This window comes from Cryptomeria japonica, chromosome 9, assembly GCF_030272615.1.
Source record: "Cryptomeria japonica chromosome 9, Sugi_1.0, whole genome shotgun sequence".
Classification (NCBI taxonomy): Eukaryota; Viridiplantae; Streptophyta; class Pinopsida; order Cupressales; family Cupressaceae; genus Cryptomeria; species Cryptomeria japonica.
In genome coordinates this window covers 617,148,964-617,165,475 of record NC_081413.1, presented here as the reverse complement: position 1 = coordinate 617,165,475, position 16,512 = coordinate 617,148,964, and the positions used below count along the sequence as shown (strand labels likewise).

General features: G+C 33.8%; 1 protein-coding gene and 1 long non-coding RNA gene across 6 annotated transcripts; one reads left to right on the top strand and one right to left on the bottom strand.

Moving 5' to 3' along the window:
- Window positions 1-237: 237 nt before the first annotated feature.
- Window positions 238-4,964, top strand: LOC131042846 (uncharacterized). Its single transcript, XR_009105327.1, has 5 exons — window positions 238-567; window positions 3,537-3,767; window positions 3,872-3,987; window positions 4,096-4,170; window positions 4,876-4,964. It is a non-coding gene; the product is annotated as an uncharacterized LOC131042846 (long non-coding RNA).
- Window positions 4,965-9,994: 5,030 nt separating this feature from the next.
- On the bottom strand, window positions 9,995-14,833 carry LOC131042821 (4-hydroxy-3-methylbut-2-en-1-yl diphosphate synthase (ferredoxin), chloroplastic). 5 transcript variants are annotated; one of them, XR_009105321.2, is made up of 7 exons: window positions 14,749-14,833; window positions 14,474-14,541; window positions 14,083-14,296; window positions 11,371-11,600; window positions 11,148-11,267; window positions 10,966-11,040; window positions 9,995-10,262 (listed from the first exon to the last, which is right to left on the bottom strand). XR_009105321.2 is itself a non-coding variant. In XM_057976136.2 (5 exons), the coding sequence occupies exons 2-4, from the start codon at window positions 11,476-11,478 to the stop codon at window positions 10,966-10,968; spliced, it is 303 nt and encodes a 100-aa protein (XP_057832119.1). In that variant the 5' UTR covers window positions 11,479-11,600; window positions 14,474-14,716; the 3' UTR covers window positions 9,995-10,262. The 5 variants fall into 5 exon arrangements, 1 of the variants encoding a protein (XP_057832119.1); XR_009105323.2 differs by having other exon boundaries at window positions 14,744-14,761; XR_009105320.2 differs by lacking the exon at window positions 14,083-14,296 and having other exon boundaries at window positions 14,749-14,830.
- Window positions 14,834-16,512: the final 1,679 nt, after the last annotated feature.

The window sequence follows — 16,512 nt, the reverse complement described above, 5'->3', positions numbered from 1 at the left end:
CAAATTGAAATTAAATATTAAAAATATCTTAAAAGATATTAATTTGTTTAAATTAGATACCAATCACTTATTCCTAATCAAAGAAACCTAAACTCTTAATTAATTAATTTAATTAAATTTGTTTAAATCAATGAAAATTTCAAAATAGCCGTTGAGAGGAGCGGCATTTCAGATTAAGATTGTTTTCAAATTTCAAACAAATTCGGTTACATACATTGTTTTTAAATTTCAAATTGGGTTAGGCAATTCCTTCATTTTGTTCTATTCCATGCCTCATGTGTTCGAGTTCTGTCAATGTTAGGTTCCCTTTGTTTTTGTGATTGTCAAATGTTTTGTTCTTTCTCTTTGTTCATTTTTTTTTGGCTCAGGTGTTTGTTTTGTTTGGTGGTGTACAGCGTGCACGCTGGTTATTCTGTTTTTCGCTCAGGCGTTTGTTTTGTTTGGTGGTGTTCAGTGTTTTTTCAATTTTTTTTGGGTTTGTGTTACATTTTCGTGACATAGCAGAGGAAGAGACAGAACAGTGGCAGAGTCAGAGGCAGAGCAACCAAGGGCAATTTCTTCTTCCAGGTATGTAGAACTTAATACTGCAATTCAATTTCATCAATTCAAATCAAATTATTTGCAGTCACGACTTGTGCAATGCTATTAAATTAGGTTGTATACGTATTCCCTCACAATGCAATTAAATTAGTTTTCGCCCTTTTAAGGGCATTAGCTTTCTTCGATTCCTCTTCTTTTATTTTGCTCCACTTCTTTTATTTTGCTCCAGAGGGCAATACTAGCATAGGTTAGGTCTTCTTGTAGGGCGTGGCTGTGCCCTAATAGCTTATTACCAACCAAGGGGAGGAAGCAACGGAAAGGGCAGTCGATTCATTAGTCGCAGTTCCAGTTCCTTCAATTGATTCCGAACCAGCAGTTTCAGTTGTACCACCGCCAACGTCAGAACAAGCATAAGCACAAGTGTCTACCAGACTGTATGTTGCAAACCCCATCTATAGATTTGTAGGTTGCTTGATTTCTTTTCGTGTGCTTTTTGTGGTATTATGTGTGTCTGGGATCTTCAAACCCTAAAGCACGTTAATGATACCTTTGTGCTTAACTGAATTAGAAGATGGGCAATGCAAAAATATTTCCCCCATTTGCAAATAAAGGTTTCGCTCTGAAAAATCTTTTTCATGCGTCTTTCTTCATTGCCTTCCCTACCCCTTTTCTTTTCTACGTGTCTCGACATAATGTAGGTTTTAATTTTTCTCGAGTGAATTCCCATCCATTTTTTCCTTTTGCATCGAGTAAGGGCCGAGTAGAGCCAGGTTCATGTTTAGTGAATCCATTCAAGACTATTTGCCAGAATGAATCATGGGCTACCTTCAATTCTATGTAAAGAGTTTAGGGTTCATAGTTGTGAAAATTTCTTAAAATATTAAAGGCTATAAAAACCAGACCTGGACATACTGGCTCTGCTTGTCTGGTTAATAAAGGCCATTACCAGATATGAGAGAGGCTACCGGATTTCTATATTCCATGATAGGGTTGTCTTCTCCCATCTCGAGCTACAAGCAGGTTATTCATTTTAGTTTCTACACCGAACACTGCTCTGCTAGAACTAAAGGTAAGCACAGGCACCACAACTTAATGCTTTTTAGTATTTTACTAGCTCACCCATTCCTTCGATTGAGCAGGAGGTAGATTTCTATGATGACTGACCTCCTATAGTCATAATTAAGAGTACAAAATTGGCCTTAAACTTTCATTTTATGTGGGGAATCCAATTAACCCTTTTCATATATACCATGTTGCAAGCAGGGGAGATGACTGCCACTTTGTTACCGATTACCTTATGAAAGGAACATTTTCAATTGCCATCATTGGGAAGCTGGTTAAGTTAATGTATTGAACGCGTAATTTGAGAGGTCTATTTGAGAAACTAACTCTAGCTTCTGTCCCAACGGCTGTAATTTGACTTCATTTTGGGCACTCTGGGCTAGATTGCGACATTTGGCAAGGAGAAACTAATGAGTGCTTTCCCGTTTCTTATTTTATGGCTCTCCAAGTTTAAATCATTGCATGTTGCTAAATCTGGCATACAGCTGCAATTGTTTAGCAAACTTTTTATCCTTAGAGTTTGCTATGACCAGACTGGTTTTCAGATTTCCAACGAGAAGTGCTATGATTCTTTAACAGGCATTCAGTTAAGCATAAATATTAGTGCTTCCACACCAGTGCATTGGAGGTATATCTTTGAACTTATCATGCCAGAAAAGATCAGAAGAGTGCATTACATGCCCAGCTTCCAAATGTTGTCTCCTCTCTCGAAGCACAATTGAGGGCTCATGCTGCATTTTGTATAGATTATATCCCTATTATGTCTTGTCTACCGCTACACTTATGGCCTGTATATGTTATGCAACTGTTGCGCATGCCCAGAACACAAGCTTTTTCACATATCTTATATCATTCTCTCAATTACAACTTTCTCTGAGGATAGTGGAACCTCTATTGCAGATTTACATAAAAAATGACATTAATGTGATATGCCTTCACCATGAAGAACCGATTATTTAATATGTTAAAGAGTACAATGAATGCACTATTTTAGGGATAGCCATAAGCATTCAGAACATTTTAGAGATTTTATGTGGTGTTTTCCATATAGAAAATATCAAAGTTAAGGTGGATCATAGTATGAAAACGACTCAGTAGATTCCTTCTCATAAGTCTATGAAATAAGAATTATGTGTAACCCAGTGCATTCAACAATATTTGCAATATAGCCACGATCAAAAGGGTCTCATGTTGCCTTATTTCTAGGGTAGCAATATTATTATTACGTATTTCCTTATTTCGAGGGTAGCAATAAGAATTCAGGGTTTCATCTGTGTTGGCCTCTGCGTATTTTTTAATTTACGAGAGAGTCATTTTAATTAATTCATTTATGAGAGTCATTTTAATAAATTAACTACACCTAACCAACCCAAGATATGTTGCCCACCTAAGTTCTTCTTCCATCATCAATTCAAACCAGATACTGCAATACTACACTTAATACCCTAATTCTTCTTCCATCGTCAATTCAAACCAAATGCTACAAGATTTACATATTTTCTGCAAGATTTACTGTTTTTTTGTGAGATTAATCATGGGTCTTGCTGGAAAAGATTAGTTGAATGGTTGAAATAATGTTTGTCTTGTTTTCTTTCTTTTCCCAGATCAAGTTGCTTGTATGCACATGTTCTCTCTAGATTTCAGTTTAAATATATCCTGCATCTTTAAGAGAGTGGGTGCTTTTGATGCTTCCAATTCGTGTTGTGCAAATTCTACCAATGTGCAAATGTTGTATTGTGTAGAGGTTCATTTTTCATATTCGATCATGGGTAATGAGCTTTTAGTGTAAAATTTATACAAGAATTTTTGAGAAAATATTCACAGCTACTTGTTTGGTAACTCACTTTGATTTTATTATTTAATTTTATCTTTGTTCTTTCTTGATAAGGTCCATGTAATAGTTTAAAATACTAATGTTCATTGTCTTAAAATAGGTGGAATCAACATTTGAATTTGCACACGTTTGTAGGAATCTGGATTTCCACAACTTTGTCTTCTGGATGAAAGAAAGCAACCCTGTAATCGTAGTCCAGGCATACTGTTTGCTTGTTGCAGAGATGAATGTCCTAGGATGGGATTATCCATTGCATTTGGGAGTTACTGAAGCTGGTGAAGGTGAAGATAGGTGAATGAAATCTGCAATTGGCATTGGAACACTGTTACAGGTTTCTTCTAGTGATTCTCTTCCTCATTTCTATGTCAAGATTTCACAGTTTTTTCTGTTCCTTATCATTTATATAAGCTAACAATTTTCAATTTTTTATGCAAGATGGTTTGGGTGATACAATTCGGGTTTCCCTTACAGAACCTCCAGAAGAGGAGATAGATACATGCAGAAGACTTGCAAAATTTGGGATGCAAGCTGCCAAGCTTGAGAAAGGAGTGGTAAGGTTGCACCTAGCTTCTTTGTACATGTAGAGAGCTAATGTGGTTCTGATGATCATTTTTGTTTAGAAGCTGGTATTGATATTTTAGAAACTATTCTTTTGACAGGCTCCTTTTGAGGAGAAGCACCACCACTATTTTAATTTCCAGCGGAGAACCAGTCAACCTCCCATACAGAAGGAGGTATGTTATATTATTCTTGTAGGCCTGCTTTTTGCATAACCCTATACTTCCCTTTACTAGTTAGTTGATATTCTCAATTTCAAATTATATGGGCTATAGTGAAATTCTTGTTTAATTTTTTGTCTTTTTACTTCTACTCAGCCAATGTCTCAACTCTGGTAAAACAATTTTGTGTTGTTTCAACTTTTTAGTTGATTTATTAAATTCAGTCATTCTTATTTTCTAGTCATTTGAATTGCTGGCCTTGATCTTGGAGGTTCAAATTCTAAAATTGAACTGGTCTTGATGTCAATATTTCTAAAAACAATTACATTATTAATTGTTTTTAATTATTATTATTTTAAGTGAACTGGTCCCTGATTTTATTATTATTATTTATTTTTTTAATACTTGAGCTTGAGTAGGTAGCTCTTAATGTGGTGAAATACATGGTACAAACATAAGAACATTTTAGGAAATATTCACAAGTAGTTGTCACAAGATCAATCAATGCACCTGTGAATTTTTTTTTGTTTGTTTATAACTCTCTTCAAACTCAAACAATTTTCTACCTTTGTGATATTTTTTTGGTTTTTTTGTGGTAGTTATAAAATGTATGAATCTTCAAGCATCCTAAACTTCATTTTCTAGATTTGAGATTACTTCCATTATCATTTTTACTTGTTGCATTATGCTGACTAATTTATGGCTGAATTGGTATGACAGGGTGGCAGATTGCAAGCTCACAACCCTTCTTGTTCCAGCCAAAAAAGCTGCAGTTTAATAAGAAGTATACTAAGCAACTTTTTGAACTAGTTCATGGTGTATTCAAAACAACAAGAAATGGAATTAGGCTTGCATCATTTCTTTAGTTATATTTTGGTCAAGCATATTGACTTGATAGCATTGTAACATGTACAAATATAGTGTTCAATAATAAAATTATTGGAAGGGGTTATAACCCCTTCTAAAGACTGAAGGAAATAGCCACTGGCCATGGTTATTCCTTTTGGTCGTGTTTTCTCACACCTTAAAGAATGGTCAATTGGCCAAGGTTGTTCTTTAAGGTTTGTGTCTCGTTTCTTTTTGCATTTTTTATTAGTTTAGTTTTTATTTAAGCAATTATTAATTTTGATTTCAGTACTAAAGTTAAATTTCACAATTTTGAAAATAAATATATCATTTACCCCCTACTTAAATGTTTTATGAATTATTTATAAAATATTAGACAAAGGATAATCATAAATAACCCTTACAAAAGCCAAATTTGCCCACTTCATGAATATAATTCACACAACATAACTATGCTAGTCAAAAAGGTAAAAATGGCATCACAATTTTAACATTATTATAAATGATTGGAAACCACTCATGAATTGCCTTCACAAAAATATGATTAAAAGAGAAACATGAATTCACTTTACTAATGCAATCTACATAACATAAGAATTTCACCATAATTATAATAAAATATGTATTTTGACACATTATTTCATATTCCATTACTAACAATAAATCACAAAATATGACATTTAACTTTCATATTTAAAACTATGTAAATAATTTGGACATAAATAAAATAAAATGTGTTGTGTTGTCATGTATTGTATTGTGTTGTCGTGTGGTTTGTGTTGTGTTACGTTGTGTTGTGTTGTTTTGTGGTTGTCTTAGGTCCATTAGGGGAGGCCAAACAAGCTTCTACCTTCACGTGGTTGGCCTTGTTAGTAGAGAATATTTGAATAAATATTCTTGAAGCTAAGAGAAGCTTATCTCTAAATATTTGAATTTTAAATTAATATTTTATAAATTTAAGGTAGTTTATTACATGTTGAAATTCTCTAAGTAGAAAGAAAATTGTAATTGCAAAGGTAAAATAAAGAGAAATAAATAAGATTTTTTAAATTGGAAACATATATGATATGTTTTCATTAGAATAAAATATTGTATTTTCTTCTTTAAATTGTTTGGTATTCTTATGGAGCTTGTTTTAAACTCAACCTCAACCCTAAACCTAACCTTCCCTAAAGATAACTATATCTCTAATCCAAAGCTAATTACCTAATCCTAACCTTAACCCTAATTTGCTTAGGGTTAGGAATATTGTTAGGGTTTAGAATTTTAGGGTTAGGGTAGATTTGTTTAGAGTTTTAAGGATTAGGATTCGAGGTTTTAGGGTTATGACTAGGGTTTACATGATGGTTAGGGTTAAGGGTTAAGGGTTTACATCATGGTCAAGGTTTAGTTTTAGTGTTAAGGTTAAGGTCTACATCATTGTCAAAGTTTTTGGGTTTTGGATTACATCATGATAAGGGGTTGGGGTTTAGGGTTTTGAGTTTTAAGGGTTAGACTTTAGGTTTAGGGTTAGGTAGGGTTTTAAGGGTTAGGTAGGGTTTAGGGTTAGAGTTTAGGGTTTGCGTTTTAGAGGTTAGGTACTAGGGGTTGGGGTTTTGAGTTTTAGGGGTTAGGTGTTAGGGTTTAGGGTTTTGAGTTTTAAGGGTTAGGTTTTAGGGTTAGGGTTTAGAGTTTAGAGTGTTTATGTTTTTGGTTTAGGGTTTTCTAACTCTAAACCCTAACCCTTTCAATGGTTTAGGGTTTAGGGTTTTGAGTTTTAATGTTTAGGGTTAAGGTCTACACCATGGGTTTAGTATTAAGGTTAAGGATTGCATCATAGTTACAGTTTTAGAGTTTTAGGGTTTAGGATTACATCATGGTTAGGAAGGGTAGGGTTTCAGGGTTTCAAGTTTTACAGGTTAGGGTTAGAGTTTAGGGTAGTTTTGTTTAGAGTTTTAAGGATTAGGATTTAGGGTTAAGGCTAGGGTTTACACGATGTTTAGGGTTAGGTTTACGTTTAGGGGTTAGGGTAGATTTGTTTAGAGTTAGGATTAGGATTTAGGGTTTTAGGGTTATGGCTAGGGTGGGTTAGATTTTAGGGTTTAGGGTTAGAATTTAGGGTTAGGGTTTAGGGTAGATTTGTTTAGGGTTAGGGTTTATGTTTAGGGTTAGGGTTAGAGTTTAGGTTTAGGGTTAGGGTTATGGCTAGGGTTTATATGATGGTTAGGGTTGGGGTTTAGGGTTTAGGTTTAGGGTTATGGCTAGGGTTTTGAGTTTTACAGGTTAGGGTTTAGGTTTAGGGTTAGAATTTAGGGTAGATTTGTTTAGAGTTTTAGGGTTAAGGGTTTAGGGTAGATTTGTTTAGAGTTTTGCAGGTTAAGGGTTTAGGTTTAAGGTTTAGGGTTTAGGGTTTGGGTTAGAATTTAGGGTAGATTTGTTTAGAGTTTTAGGGTTAAGGGTTTAGGGTAGATTTGTTTAGAGTTTTGCAGGTTAAGGGTTTAGGTTTAAGGTTTAGGGTTTAGGGTTATGGCTAGTGTTTACATGACGGTTAGGGTTAGGGTTTAGGGTTTACGGTTTAGAGTTATGGCTAGTGTTTCGAGTTTTATAGGTTAGGGTTTAGGGTAGATTTGTTTAGAGTTTTAGGGTTAAGGGTTTAGGGTAGATTTGTTTAGAGTTTTAAGGATTAGGATTTAGGGTTATGGCTAGGGTTTACATGATGTTTAGGGTAGATTTGTTTAGAGTTACGATTAGTATTTAGGGTTATGGCTAGGGTGGGTTAGGGTTAGGGCTAGGGTTTACATGATGGTTAGGGTTAGGGTTGGGGTTTAGGGTTATGGCTAGGGTTTACATGATGGTTAGGGTTGGGGTTTAGGGTTTAGGGTTTAGGGTTAGGGCTAGGGTTTACATGATGGTTAGGGTTGGGGTTTAGGGTTGAGTTTTAAGGGTTAGGTGTTAGGTTTAGTGTAAACCTTAAACACTGTAACTGAACCTCAACCCTAATTCTAACCCTAAACCTTAATATTAAACCCTAACTCTAATCATGATGTAACCTATAATATACCTTAACCCTCAACCCTAAACCCTAACCTCTAAACCGTAATTCTAGTCCTAAAACCTAAACCCTAATAATAAACCCTAAACCATTAAACCCTAAACTATTGCAAGGGAGGCTTTAGGGTTAGAAAACAAAAAACCTAAAATCTAAAACTCTAAACCATTAAACCCTAAACTCTTGCAGGGGAGGCTTTAGGGTTAGAAAACCCTAAACATAAACTCTAACACTGAACCCTAAACCTAAACCCTAACCTGTAATACTCAAAACCTTAAACCTGACAATGGTATAAACCCTACCCTAATCCTAACCATGATGTAATCTTAAACCATAAAACTCTAAAATCACCATGATGCAATCCTTAACCTTAACCCTAAACCCTAACCATGATGTAGACCTTAACCCTAAACACAAACTCTAAACCCTAAAACTGTAAACCCTAACCCTAAACCTTAACAACTAACCCTTAAAAATCAAAACCCTAACACTTAACCATAACTATAAACCCTAAACCATTGAAAGGGTTAGGGTTTAGAGTTAGAAAACCCTACACCCGAAAACCTAAACACTCAAAACTCTAAACCATAACCTTAACAAATAACACTTAAAACTCAAAACCCTAACACCTAACCCTTAAAACTCAAAGCCCTAACACCTAACCCCTAAAACTCAAAACCCTAAACCCCAAGCCCTTATCATGAAACTTTGAACCCTAAACCTAACAATGATGTAGACTACCTTAACACTAAAACTAAACCTTGACCATGATGTAAAGCCTTAAGCCTTAACCGTAACCATCATGTAAACTCTAGCCATAACCCTAAAACATTAAATCCTAATCCTTAAAACTCTAAACAAATATATCTTAACACAAATTCTAAACCCTAACAATAATTCTAACCCTAAGCAAGGTATAGTTAGAATTAGAGTTAGGATTAGGTAATTAGGCTTTGGATCAGAGATATAGTTAGCTTTAGGGAAGGTTAGGTTTAGGGTTGAGCTTGAGTATAAAACAAGCTCCATAAGAATACCAAACAATTTAAAGAAGAAAATACAATATTTTACTCTAATGAAAACATATCATATATGTTTCCAATTTAAAAAATATTATTTATTTCTCTTTTATTTTACCTTTGCAATCACAATTTTCTTTTTACTTAGAGAATTTCAACATGCAATAAACTACCTTAAATTTATAAAATATTATTTATTTAAAATTCAAATATTTAGAGATAAGCTTCTCTTAGCTTCAAGAATATTTATTCAAATATTCTCTACTAACAAGGCCAACCACGTGAAGGTAGAAACTTGTTTGACCTCCCTTAATGGACCTAAGACAACCACAAAACAACACAACACAACATAACACAACACAAACCACACAACAACACAATACAATACATGACAACACAAACCACACCACACCACAACACAATACAATAAATGACAACACTTCACGTTTTATTTTATTTATAGTTTTAAATATGAAAGATAAATGTTATTATTATAGTTTTAAATATGCAACTTTAAATATGATATTTATGTTAAGTTGTCATATTTTGTGATTTATTTTTAGTAATGGAATTCATGAGTGGTTTCCAATCATTTATAATAATGTTAATTATGTGAGCCATTTTTATCTTTTTAGCGGCATAGTTATGTAGTGTGAATTATATTCATGAAGTGAGCAAATTTGGCTTTTCTAAGGGTTATTTATGATTATCATTTGTCTACTATTTTATAAATAATTCATAAAACATTTAAGTAGGGGGTAAATGATATATTTATTTTCAAAATTGTGAAATTTAACTTTAGTACTTAAATCAAAATTAATACTTACTTAAATAAAAACTAAACTAATAAAAAAATGCAAAACAAAACGAGACACAAACCCTAAAGAATGACCTTGGCCAATCGCCCATTATTTAAGGTATGAGAAAACACGACCTCAAGGAATACCCATGGACAGTGACTATTCCTTTCAATCTTTAGAAGGGGTTATAACCTTCCAATAATTTTTTTATTAAACACTATATTTGTACATGTTACAATGCTATCAAGTCAATATGCTTGACCAAAATATAACTAAAGAAATGATGCAAGCCTAATTCTATCTCTTGTTGTTTTGAATACACCATGAACTAGTTCAAAAAGCTGCTTAGTATACTTCTTATTAAACTGCATTTTTTTGGCTGGAACAAGAAGGGTTGTGAGCTTGCAATCTGTCACCCTGTCATACCAATTCAGCCATAAATTAGTCAGCATAATGCAACAAGTAAAAATGATAATGGAAGTCATCTCAAATCTAGAAAATGAAGTTTAGGATGCTTGAAGATTCATACATTTTATAACTACCACAAACAAACCAAAAAAATATCACAAAGGTAGAACATTCTTTGATTTTGAAGATAGTTATAAAAAATAAAAAAAATTCACAGGTGCATTGATTTATCGTGTGACAACTAGTTGTGAATATTTCCTCAAACGTTCTTATGTTTGTACCATGTATCACACCACATTAGGAGCTCCCTACTCAAGCTCAAGTATTAAAAAAATAAATAAATATAATAAAATTAAGGACCAATTCACTTAAAATAATAATAATTAAAAACAATTAATAATGTAATTGTTTTTAGAAGTATTGACGTTAAGACCAGTTCACTTTTAGAATTTGAACCTCCAAGAGCAAGGACAACAATTCAAATGACTAGAAAATAAGAATGATTGAATTTAATAAATCAACTAAAAAGTTCAAACAACACAAAATTATTTAACTAGAGTTCAGACATTGGCTGAGTAGAAGTACAAAAAGAAAAAATTAAACAAGAATTCCACTATAGCCCATATAATTTGAAATTGAGAATATAAACTAACTGGGAATAGGAAGTATAGAGTTATGCAAAAAGCAAGCCTACAAGAATAATATAACACACCTACTTCTGAATGGGAAGTTGGCTGGTTCTCCGTTGGAAATTAAAATAGTGGTGGTGCTTCTCCTCAAAAGGAGCCTGTCAAAAGAATAGTTTCTAAAATATCAATACCAGCTTCAAAACAAAAATGATCATCAGAACCACATTAGCTCTATACATATACAAGAAGCTAGGTGCAAGATTACCACTCCTTTCTCAAGCTTGGTAGCTTGCATCCCAAGATTTGCAAGTCTTCCGCATGGATCTATTATCTCCTCTTCTTGAGGTTTTGTAAGGGAAACCCGAATTGTATCACCCAAACCAACCTGCATAAAAAATTGAAAATTGTCAGCTTATATAAATGATAAGGAACAGAAAAAACTATGAAATCTTGACATAGAAATGAGGAAGAGAATCACTAGAAGAAACCTGTAACAGTGTTCCAATGCCAATTGCAGATTTCATTCGCCCATCTTCAACTTCACCAGCTTCAGTAACTCCCAAATGCAATGGATAATCCCATCCTGGGACATTCATCTCTGCAACAAGCAAATGGTATGCCTGACCACGATTATAGGGTTGCTTTCTTTCATTCAGAAGACAAAGTTGTGGAAATCCAACTTCCTACAAACGCGTGCAAATTCAAATGTTGATTCCACCTGTTTTAAGACAATGAACATTACTATGTTGAACTATTATACAAATCTTATCAAGAAAGAACAAAGATAAAATTAAATAATAAAATCAAAGTGAGTTACCAAACACAAGTTGCTGTGAATATTTCCTCAAAAATTCTTGTATAAATTTTACACTAGAAGCTCATTACCCATGATCAAATATGAAAAATGAACCTCTACACAATAGAACATTTGCACATTGGTAGACTTTGTACAACACGAATTGTAAGCATCAAAAGCACCCACTCTCCTAAAGATGCAGGATATATTTAAACTGAAATCTAGAGAGAACGTGTGCATACAAGCAACTTGGTCTCAAAAGAGTGGGAAAAGAAAGAAAACAAGACAAACATTATTTCAACCATTCAACTAATCTTATCCAGCAAAACCAGTAAATATTGCAGCATTTGGTTTGAATTGATGATGGAAGAAGAATTTGGGTATTAAGTGTAGTATTGCAATATTTGGTTTGAATTGATGATGGAAGAAGAATTTAGGTGGACAACATATCTTGGGTTGGTTAGGTGTAGTGAATTTATTAAAATGACTCTCTCATTAATGAATTTATTAAAATGACTCTCGTAAATTAAACAATACGCAGAGGCCAGGACAGATGAAACCCCAAATTCTTATTGCTACCCTGGAAATAAGGAAATAAGTAATAATAATATTGCTACCCTAGAAATAAGGCAACATGAGACCCTTTTGATCGTGGCTATATTGCAAATATTGTTGAATGCACTGGGTTACACATAATTCTTGTTTCATAGACTTATGAGAAGGAAACTACTGAGTCGTTTTCATACTATGATCCACCTTAAATTTGATATTTTCTAAATGGAAAACACCACATAAAATCTCTAAAATGTTCTGAATGCTTATCATTGTACTCTTTAACATATTAAATAATCAGTTCTTCATGGTGAAGGCATGTCACATTAATGTCATTTTTTATGTAAATCTGCAATAGAGGTTCCACTATCCTTAGGGAAAGTTGTAACTGAGAGAATGATATAAGATATGTGAAAAGGCTTGTGTTCTGGGCATGTGCAACAGTTGCATGACATATACAGGCCATAAGTGTAGCGGTAGACAAGACATAATAGGGATATAATCTATACAAAATGCAACATGAGCCCTCAATTGTGCTTCGAGAGAGGAGACAACATTTGGAAGCTGGGCATGTAATGCACTCTTCTTATCTTTTCCGGCATGATAAGTTCAAGGATATACCTCCAATGCACTGGTGTGGAAGCAAAATATTTATGCTTAACTGAATGCCTGTTAAAGAATCATAGCACTTCTTGTTGGAAATCTGAAAATGAGCCTGGTCATAGCAAACTCGGAGGATAAAAAGTTTGCTAAAAAATTGCAGCTGTATGCCAGATTTAGCAACATGCAATGATTTAAACTTGGAGAGCAATAAAATAAGAAATGGGAAAGCACTCATTAGTTTCTCCTTGCCAATTACCGTAATCTAGCCTAGAGTGCCCAAAATGAAGTCAAATTACAGTCATTGGAACAAAAGCTAGAGTTAGTTTTTCAAACAGACCTCTCAAAATACGTGTTCAATACATTAACTTAACCAGCTTCCCAAGGATGGCAATTGAAAATGTCCCTTTCATAAGGTAATCGGTAACAAAGTGTCAGTCAGCTCCCCTGCTTGCAACATGGTATATATGAAAAGGGTTAATTGGATTCCCCACATAAAATGAAAGTTTAAGTCCAATTTTGTACTCTTAATTATGACTATAGGAGGTCAGTCATCATAGAAATCTATCTCATGCTCAATCGAAGGAATGGGTTAGCTAGTAAAAAGCATTAAGTTGTGGTGCCTGTGCTTACCTTTAGTGCTAGCAAAGTAGTGTTCGGTGTAGAAACTAAAATGAATAACCTACTTGTAGCTCGAGATGGGAGAAGACAACCCTATCATAGCTCCTATCATGGAATATAGAAATCCGGTAGCCTCTCTCATATCTGGTAATGGCCTTTATTAACCAGACAAGCAGAGCCGGTTTGTCCAGGTTTGGTTTTTATAGCCTTTAATATTTTAATAAATTTTCACATGTATGAACCCTAAACTCTTTACATAGAATTGAAGGTAGCCCATGATTCATTCTAGCAAACAGTCTTGAATGGATTCACTGAACATGAACCCGGCTTTGCTCTGCCCTTACTCGATCCAAATGGGAAAAATGTATGGGAATTCACCCGAGCAAAATTAAAACCTACATTATGTCGAGACACGTAGAAAAGAAAAGGGGTAGGGAAGGCAATGAAGAAAGACGCATGAAGAAGATTTTTTATAGCGAAACCATTATTTGCAAATGGGGGAAATATTTTTGCATCGCCCATCTTCTAATTCAGTTAAGCACATAGGTATCATTAACGTGCTTTAGGGTTTGAAGATCCCAGACACATAGAATACCACAAAAAGCATACGAAAAGAAATCAAGCAACCTACAAATCTATTGATAGGGTTTGCAACATATAGTCTGGTAGCCTCTTGTGCTTATGCTTGTTCCGACACTGGCGGTGGTACAACTAAAACTGTTGGTTCAGAATCAATTGAAGGAACTGGAACTGCGACTAATGAATCGACTGCCCTTTCCGTTGCTTCCTCCCCTTGGTTGGTAATAAGCTGTTAGGGCACGACCACGCCCTACAAGAAGACCTGACTGCAAATAATTTAATTGCGTCGTGAGGGAATACGTATACAGCCTAAAAGGGCGAGAACGAATTTAATTGCATCGTGAGGGAATAAGTATACAACCTAATTTAATAGCATTGCACAAGTCGTGACTGCAAATAATTTGATTTGAATGGATGAAATTGCAGTATTAAGTTCTACATACCTGGAAGAAGAAATTGCCCTTGGTTGGTCTGCCTCTGACTCTGCCTTTGTTGTGTGTCTTCCTCTGCTCTGCCATGAAAATGTAACACAAATCAATTTTTTTTTGAAAAAACACTGAACACCACCAAACAAAACAAACGCTTGAGCGAAAAACAATCAGAAAAACCAGCGTGCACGTTGTACACCACCAAACAAAACAAACACCTGAGCCAAAAAAAAATGAACAAAGAGAAAGAACAAAACATTTGACAATCACAAAAACAAAGGGAACCTAACATTGACAGAACTCGAACACATCAGGCATGGAATAGAACAAAATGAAGGAATTGCCTAACCCAATTTGAAATTTAAAAACAATGTATGTAACCGAATTTGTTTGAAATTTGAAAACAATCTTAATTTGAAATGCCGCTCCTTTCAACGGCTATTTTGATTTTTTCATTGATTTAAACAAATTTAATTAAATTAATTAATAGTTTAGGTTTCTTTGATTAGGAACAAGTGATTGGTATCTAATTTAAACAGATTAATATCTTTTAGGATATTTATAATATTTAATTTCAATTTGTATGATTTAATTTTTGTGTATTAAAATGGATATATGATTTATATTTTGGATATATGTTTATATAAATGATTAAAAATGATTTACATTAATCTTCATTTAAAATTTTACTAGTAAGGACACAAAAAATCTATAATGTTTGGGAAAATATTAAATTTTGAAAATAACACACACAATAGTGGCATTGATACTTCATTGGTAGTGAGTGGGTACACCTTGTCATTCATGTCTGTGACATGCTACAATTGCACAATTGCACAATCTAAAAGATTTATTGATTTAGTGTAATCAATCAGAAAAATCTACTATTGGATTACTATCAGTATTGTCTCATCGAAACAGGATTAAATTCAACAAACATTATCCACAAGTATGTGATATAAGGAATCCTAGGCAAAGATTCCTCAATTCAAATAGAACACAATCTAAGACTTTAGCAATACAATACTTTTTTTGGATTCAAATGTGTTTATGCTCATCATTTCTTTTCTTACTTGATAACTTTGACGACAAGTGAATGGCAACCTCCAAAATATTTTAAAATCCATGTGCATAGAAAAAGAATTATCAAATAGAAAAGAATTCCCCATGACCTAGAAAAGGTTCCATATACAATACTTATACATCCCCCAATAGAGTAAATAAATTTAGAACTTACCCCATCTATAAATTCATAAGATCTCAACTTGGAATAGAGTTGAGATGAGCAAGGTTAATATGTGAAGCCTAGGTGATGACAATGAGAAAGTGTATTATGCATCATATGTCCATCGTTTGGCATCACCAAAACACCCTCTACCACAAGTGAGAAAGCATTTTGAAACACTATCACTACCATCCCCACCCTTTAATTTCCTCTTATGCCCTCTTCCTTTGTTACACTCAATGGTCAAACCATTATAAACCTACACAACCTCCTATTTTGAGTGCATCATGCAAAGTATTTAGATTCCCTATTCTACAATTGTATAATGTAGTAAACTCTTTATTACTCATTTAATAAATGAAATTTTAGGCCTTGTTTTACTTTTCTCTATCATTTAAATATTTGAAAATGTTGGTTCATTTTTATCCTTCTACTTGTACTCGATTTCTTGTTTCTTCTACTCATCAAAAACTCACATTTACGACATGTCCCAATGTGTATAGTGTTGGCAATTTAGCATTATAACAGACAATGAAGGATTGTTGACATTTCAATAAAGGATATTGAGAAGGTTGTTGATGATTATGGATACAACTGATTAAGGATGTCTACTATCTTAATATTATTATTTTGTCATTGATGTCAAGAAATTGATTTTCTAATTCAGTATGATGTTGCCATATCTTGAGAAATATGATTTGAAGAGTATAAAGGTGTTGGTAAAAGACACAAAAAGTTTATGATGGATAAGGGCATGAATAAGGTATTCAATGGGCAACTATTACCGAGTTAGACAATGATGAGATCATGATGTTTAGATTGTTTCGAC